Genomic DNA, 7,822 nt, shown 5'->3' with positions numbered 1-7,822 from the left:
ACTTGATTTGCAAAAAACATTTCAACAAAATCTTTCTAAATGCTAAACTAGTTGTTCAAAACGGTTCCATGACATATGACCGCGGGAAAATGACCGCGAACAAACTCACCGGGGACAACTGAACGTGGCGTAAATTGACCGCAAACAAACTCACCGTAATGTAAATTGACCGCGAACAAACTAACCGAAAACAGACTTACCGGAATGAAAATTGACCGGAAGGTAAATTGACCGTGCAAGTGCTGAATTATTGTGTTTAAGTTGATGGCAGTATATGATATGTAAAGTAAATATTTGTTTGTAACTATTTCCTTTGTTTTTAACAAAATTTTTTTTTTTATTTCAATACACATTGAAACATTTATTGAAATAAACAGAAATATTTCCAGAAATACGAGAAATACGAGTAACAACATTAAAAGAAGTTCACTGCAAAACACATATGACACTACATAATAAGGGCACTAAAATTTACACAAACTGATATTCAAAAAATCATATCATATTCAAAAAATCAGTCAACCTTGACTACAATACACATACTTAATTGGCTGAGATTAAAGCTGATGCGCGACTAGATAGTGAATTAGAATTTTGACCTTCTGACGGCCAAATTGTCGCCGGTTAATTTGATTGCCGGCCAATTTATCGACGGTTAATTTCATCGCCGGCCAATTTACGTCACGGTTAATTTGATCGTCGGCCAATTTGTTGTCGGTCAGTTGTCCACTACCAGTTGTCGCTGGTTATTTTGTTCACGGTCACTTCTCGTGATCCCGTTCGAAACCATTTTTTGGATGAAAAAACTGTGGGATTCAATGGAGATTATGACCAGGGTTGTCAACTGTGTAAATTTACAGACCGTTTGTAAATTTTAATTCAGGGGAAATTATGGAGCAACTTGCGCATGACACATACCAAGAAAATAAAAAGCAAGTTCCAAATGTGAACCAGAAAGAAACACATTATACAAAGTTTTAAACAAATCAACAGTTTATTTAGATGGAGAATAATTTACATACAGTAATATGGAGCAAGTGTATAAGCTATGTGTCAGTCACAAACTAAAAACGCTTTTTAACGTATATGCTTGTAGTATATAATCACTATTTATCTGAGGAACGCTCTTAGATATGATGCAGTGACATTCGTTTTGCCTTCAAATAAAAAAAAAAACAAACTAATAAATAACAAGAAACATGGATGTGCAACATGTATTTATGCAAAGTTTTATCATTAACCACGTTAAAGTGACCGTAGTTTAAGCATCTTTAGGGTTTTATTGCTTTTTCTTGACTGTTGATTTTCATTTGTAGGAATGTTTTATTGGATAATACTATCGTACAGCATTATTAATAATAATATTTAAGCATCATAACTACTATACAAATTAAGGTTGCTTGATGTCAAAGTTTATCACAACAGGAAAACAAGAAGCTGTTTTAGGTAAGATAATGTAATTAACTCAGCCAATTGCAAAGGTTTTTCAACACAACTTGTAATACCTTAAAATTCATACATTATATACTACAGTCAAATGGGGTCAAATTTTATATGTACATGAGGTTATAGGCATTCACACCTCCCCACAACGCTTGTTACAGAGGGGCAGCCACCACATTGCTCACAGTTAAAAATTCCCTTTGCCACAGCACAACATAAAACGTAGATCAAGGTGATGCACTAATTTTGCATACCATCGGCTAAACTTCTCTTGGTGGACCAAAAATTTTGCTCGATGTTGTGACCCAGACTGCAGAGTATGACAAGGGCACAATTGAGAATTTTTTCCAAAATAGCATTGTGCACCAGGGCAAATCGAGGTCTCCTGAAAACACACAGGAAACACTAATTTCTCAAAGAGATATTCCTGATTTCTCTCATAGAGAGCTGCAACTTGCCTGCGCAGACGCTGAGCAGCCTTGGACCACAAGTCACAGTGCACATCAGCTGCTTCCTTGCAAATTGGAATTTTGCTTCTGCACAAACGAGATCTCAGCAAAAACTGCCATACTCTGCAGTCCTGGTCGTGACCGCTACTGTCAATCACTGCAATCTACAACTTTTGTCTATCCAGCTTCATATAATATTAACAAAAAAAAGATAAGTAAAATTAGACATGTCCTGGGTCTTTCGTTTTAAAACAATTGTTTTGAATGTACTTGCTATTACATGGAACATTTTAGTCGCGCTAACAAATGTGAAATACCACATACAATATTTGGATGGCGTTCAAGTACAATGAGGGAAAAAGAATGGTCTTGTATAATGTATATAAGACGAAACTTTCGTAGCAAGAAAAAAACATGAGGTAGCGAAGACAACTAGATCAACATATTTGAAAGGTGTGAAAAACTGCCCATCTTGTACAGGTGATCGCCAGCTTTAAACAGACAAGTCTGAAGAAGTCGAAAATTACACCCTTTGCAAAACATGGTTACTAGATAGCAACTTGGCTGGAAAATCTTTTTGGGGGTTGATGATAGTGTTGTTGTGTAAAATATCAACACCCATCATTATAAAACAGGTTAGGGTCAGCACGGGCATGAAAACCGAAACTACAAAACACATAGTTTACACACATTAAAATCAAACCAAGTTTAGCTGATAATTTGGCAGGAAATAAACGTTATGTCACAGACAAGATGGAACGGACCTGTGTGTCTGGATGAAAGAAGAAAAACCTCAGTAAAATGAACTTGATCAACGGGGGTCCTAGTCCTAGTGTAGGGTTGCCATATGTCAATTTAGTGTTCAAATCTGAGTCAGGGAGAAATGCTAAAATGTACTTAAAAGTCCGGGAATTTTTACAATTGTATTTTAGTCCAAATTTTTCTAGGTTGCCACCTTTTTACAAACTTCTAGGTTCTAGGTCTCGAACATTCTCAGCTCATCAAAACTGTCGGCTTTAAATCTGTCTGCAACTCGTTTATGACGTACCATATTTTCTTGAATAGAAACCGCCCTTGAATAGAAGCCGCCCTCGAACAGAAACCACACGATTTCATTAAAAATAAAAAATAGAGGCCACAGAACAAAATGATGAAATCGCTTTGGTGTAATGTAAAGGCTGTCATTGAGAGCTTGCACATGCGAAAAACAGCAGTTGTCACATTACAGTAGTGATCGGATATTAATAAAATAAAACCTTTTGTCAAAAGAGAGCGCAGAATTTTATTGTCACCTAATCAACACTACCGGTACTTCATGTAATAAAAATAGAACCCGCCTTCGAATAGAAACCGCACAAAACGTTCAAAAATAAAGAATTGTAGCCGCGGTTTCTATTCAAGAAAATACGGTAAGTTGTTTACTACCTTTTAAGATAAGATTTAAGATTTTTAAGAAAGAGATAATAGGACCATTGCGTGAATAAAAGGAATTTTAACATTTCAGTACAAAGCATGTCTTGTGGAGAATTTTATGTGCTTTTGAAGTCCAACAAGAGCTTGTTGAAAGAAATCAGATCTTCAGAAAAGTATGATTGGTATGAGGGAGCTTAGAATATTATTCATAAACTGTTATACGTTCATTACTTGTAATTACTTTGGAGCGTATTTTGTTAAAACTGTTTCGTATTTTGTTTCGTATTTTGTTAAAACCTTCGTTTTCATAAATGTTACTGTATGGAAGAAAAACTTGCATTCGTGTATTGCAATGCAACATGCTGTTTTTGTATTGTTCCGTGTTTATCCTTTTTTCACAAAAAAGCTATGGCGGCAATGTACTTTGGTAATATTCTAAAGTTGGTCAATGAAACTGAGGTAAATTTGTCAGGGATTGCGTATTATCAAATATGGTAACCCTAATCTAGTGTAGGGTTACCACATTTGAAAAAGCTAAATTCCTGACAGTCTCAATGATCAACTTTCGCAACATCAAAAAGGCGCCATATGTTATTTTACAGTATATTCTTATATCCTACCAATCCAAACGTTTATTTTTTTACAAGACTGTCACTGTCATACTGGGAAAAAAATACGAAACTGCCACATTTGTTTAGTCCAACAACTTAGTTTTATTAATATTAGAACTTTTTCCCACTTAAAAAATTAAGACCAATTTTGCTACATCCACTACTTAAAAGTTAGAAAATACGAAGATAGGTCTGGTTACTATAAAGCAAACAGCAAAATTGACCCCACAAAATAAACTAGCCAAATCAAATGACTCGAATTATTATGTCACAAAGTAAAGTTTAAAAAAAACGCTCTAGACTGGCGTTAGGGCGAGGTCTTGCAGTGTAGTTGATAGATAGACAAACAGATTACAGTGTATATATAGGCCTAGAGCCCTAGAAGGAGCTTGCCTGCATCTCGTCAGTAAATTTACATGTTCACTTAGCCATTTTCAAAAGACGAACAATAACAAATTTAATCTTTAACACTAAATAAATTCTTAATGTGAAAATAGTGCCAGTTAGATTTCACAAAATCATTCATTCAAAAATTCCTGACATTTAAGCACTTTTTAACATTTCTTCCTGACGCAGATTTTAACACTAAAACCCTGGACATGTCTGGGAAAATCTTGATGCATATTGCATGGCAACCCTAGTCTAGTGTACAAGTGCTCAACCAAAGGATACTTTTGTATACTTGCTCCAGCAATTGAAAGAGTGACGTCATCTAGTTGTGCACTTGTATACTTGACCCTACTAGGCAACTTCCGACTTCCGCTGTTTTGGAACAAAATTTTGTTGTTACTCTGTACAAAGAGATTTAAACACATGAGTAGAAACTTCTTTTTTGCGCATGACGTCATGTTTGTTTCTTTTATTCTCTTGGAGCATATTCTACTTTCTCCACGGTCACGGTTCACTACATAACAATAAACATGCAGACGACGACAATGATTTTCAGATCTGTTTGCTGCTGGAACAGATTAGTCTTATTATTAGGGTGCAGTTGTTGGGATCCATTGGGTGTTAATTTTAATTGAAATTAATTATTGAAATCAGGTGAGAGTTTTAGGTTCAGCAATTAACTTAGTTTCAGTTCCTTGAACTGATAATGCTGCTGTTCTGTATCAAGGCATGGCTTAGCCTACTTGAGTTGCGCGGGAAGATTTTTTTGTTCACCACATTTATCTTCGACCATGCAGGCAATTAGCAACTAAACTCATTAGCATAGGCCTTATGTTGCAGGTGTTGTGTCATTAAAATAGGCTACTGAAAGTCTGATTTCAGTTCTTGGGATCTAATGGATGTCAACTTGAAGTTAATTATTGAAATAGATTGTGACCCAGAAGACGATGCAGCAAACTTCATGTAAGATACGATATGCCTATTAATCAATCAGCCAACTGCTGTTGAGCTTGTCCTGTATGGCGGTCACCCAGAGTGTACGTTCTCGCCAATTTATAATAAACAGCCAAGCAAAACAACAAATTAATGTAAGTCGTAACGAATATTTGAAGTAATGCTGTACTGATATATTGATGTCATTTAATCTGATAATGAAAATATTTATTTGCAGATGTGGACAATGTTTGCGTAACTGCACAAGTAATGAAACTTTGCTGGCTCATCAAAAAACTGCTCACGGTATATTTGTTTGAAACTTATTTCTTTTTGAGCTCTATCATTGGCAGATTCCGATTAAAAAAATCAAACAAACTTAATTTTACACTTGTCTTGCAGAATCTTCTTGCAATAATGTTACAAGAGAAAAGCTGATGGAATGGTGGGAAACAGTGGGTGGCGTTAAAACAGATCTAACTGCAGATGCGGTTAACTATTTTATGAAGCTATTTTCTTCGTACAGTTCACCGGATGAACTGTTTCATAAATTCTCATGTGATGGAATTACGTGCATCCCATCACTATTTTTCTTGCCAAGAAAATTGTTACTATGTTTAACACGAAAATTGTTTGATGTATTTTTATCACACGTTACCACTGTTGCACACAACAAAAAGGGTAAACACTTGACATTACACAAGTTAACCCGAGACGAAGAATTCATAATTCAGTACATAGGTGGTTATATTTTGCAGAAACTCACTAAGCGCTGTATAAATCCGAGAGAAATAGATCTATTGTCTTGTTTAACTGATTATAGTAATGAAACCACTAATAGTTCCTTGATTTCCGCTTTAAATAATAACAATTATGGACATCTTGCAGTTCCAGCGAAATCACTAGTGAAATTGTTGATGTATGTAGAAAGTGTCTTTAGGAAACAAGACATAAAGGAGCACATCATGGAAAGTTGCATGTCTTCTTTGAGTGTTTGTAACATAAAAGATATATTTGAAAATCTTGTTTTTGATGAATGTTTGCAAAAATTGTGCATGAAAATATGTAAATTTTACGTGAAGATTAGATGCTATCAAAAAGCCAATCATTTAAATTCAGTACTGCATGTAACCTCTGATCAAAATGTAGGTCTGAGAAAATCATTAAAATGAATGTACATTACATAGTTGTCTTCTTACATGTAGTTCGTCAGTTTTAGCTCAAGAAGGATTAAGTGTTACTGTATTGTAAGCAGACTGTCAAAACACTCGAAATCAAGTTATTTTTTTCGCTTCGGCATTGGATCATCGCAAACATCACCATGTTTCCAGTCAATAACGTGATTTACATTTGACCCCTTAAGTGACTTGATATTCTTTTTACACATTATCACATTTTCAAATTGTGCATATTGGTGAATATCAGGCACTTCATTTCGACGGCCAGTTTGTCTCATATGACCGAAATAGGCCTCCAATGGGTCTTGGTTTAAGCGCTTAGTTACGACGTATGAACCTTCTGGGCTGTTCTCCAACAAGAATTTCAGCAATGGCCATGGATGTGGAAACTAAACCGTCGTAGGTTTGATGGCTCAGAAACTGCTTTGACTGTTCGGAAACGGACCCAGTTAAACTGCTTTTCCATTGTTTTAACTCTGAAAGGAATGTATTAAGCCATTTCAGACAAGGATCATCAATCGTTGTATATGGTTTCAAGTCAGGGTTGTATGAATAATTTAATCTGGTGTTCATGAGGTCAAACCACTTATTCATCAAACCAGCAAACCACGCACTCATCTTCATTTCTTCTCCACCACGACTCTTCATTAAACTGGAGACAGTTCCAGAGAGCAATTGTGCGGCATAGCAAACCCGCATTTTTGCGTAACTCTTATGGGAAAAATGGCCATCAGTCAACTTGCAACTTCTCAACTCTGAACTTTCAAATAGGTAGGGAACATGGCAAAAATGCTTCCACAAAATGAAATGTTGATTGTACTTCATCATTCTAGCTCCACCTGGACGGCTGGATCTCACACAGTTACAGGCTGTCTTCAGCAAGTGTGGAGGGTCACTAATCAAATAAATAGGCATTTCTGGCTGATAAATATTAATGCACTTGTAGGGGACGGTCAAATTGGAATTATTGAGCAATTGGAACAATTTTCGATTGCAGGATGCACCATCAGCAACAAGTGCTAAGACTGTAAAACCACATCCGGCCAAGGATTCAACCACTTCCCAGAACATGCTAACCAAGTGAAATGCGTTTGTATTCTTGGTGGCATAAAAAACAATAGGCCGGGAAAAATTGCTGAGGATACTCCTACCATAAAATTGTAGGGCATGTGTGGCAGGAGCTTCATTATTGTATTGTCTGTCGACACCCAGATCAACAAATCCTATTATTCGGTCTGTTGCTGCATTATACACAATATTTTCTTTCACTGTAAACAAAATAAGCAACAGGTTATATCTTGTGCATATACACTTAATAACTTGTGTCATTGTTTTGTCATAAAGGATGAATAAGAATCTTACACAGTGTGCTTAATAGTGTTAAAAATTCCAAGAAAAGTTTCAC

The 7,822-nt window shown here is 35.8% G+C and overlaps 1 protein-coding gene across 2 annotated transcripts; it reads left to right on the top strand.

Moving 5' to 3' along the window:
* The first annotated feature begins 5,150 nt into the window (after positions 1 to 5,150).
* On the top strand, positions 5,151 to 6,442 carry LOC143465914 (uncharacterized). 2 transcript variants are annotated; one of them, XM_076964436.1, is made up of 3 exons: positions 5,151 to 5,269; positions 5,478 to 5,545; positions 5,642 to 6,442. In XM_076964436.1, exons 1-3 carry the CDS (start codon positions 5,202 to 5,204, stop codon positions 6,409 to 6,411), a joined length of 906 nt encoding a protein of 301 aa, XP_076820551.1. In that variant the 5' UTR covers positions 5,151 to 5,201; the 3' UTR covers positions 6,412 to 6,442. The 2 variants fall into 2 exon arrangements, with proteins under 2 accessions (XP_076820551.1, XP_076820552.1); XM_076964437.1 differs by having other exon boundaries at positions 5,154 to 5,394.
* Positions 6,443 to 7,822: the final 1,380 nt, after the last annotated feature.

Source organism: Clavelina lepadiformis, chromosome 7 (genome assembly GCF_947623445.1).
Source record: "Clavelina lepadiformis chromosome 7, kaClaLepa1.1, whole genome shotgun sequence".
In the NCBI taxonomy this organism is placed as follows: domain Eukaryota; kingdom Metazoa; phylum Chordata; class Ascidiacea; order Aplousobranchia; family Clavelinidae; genus Clavelina; species Clavelina lepadiformis.
This window is presented reverse-complemented; position numbering and strand designations above follow the sequence as displayed.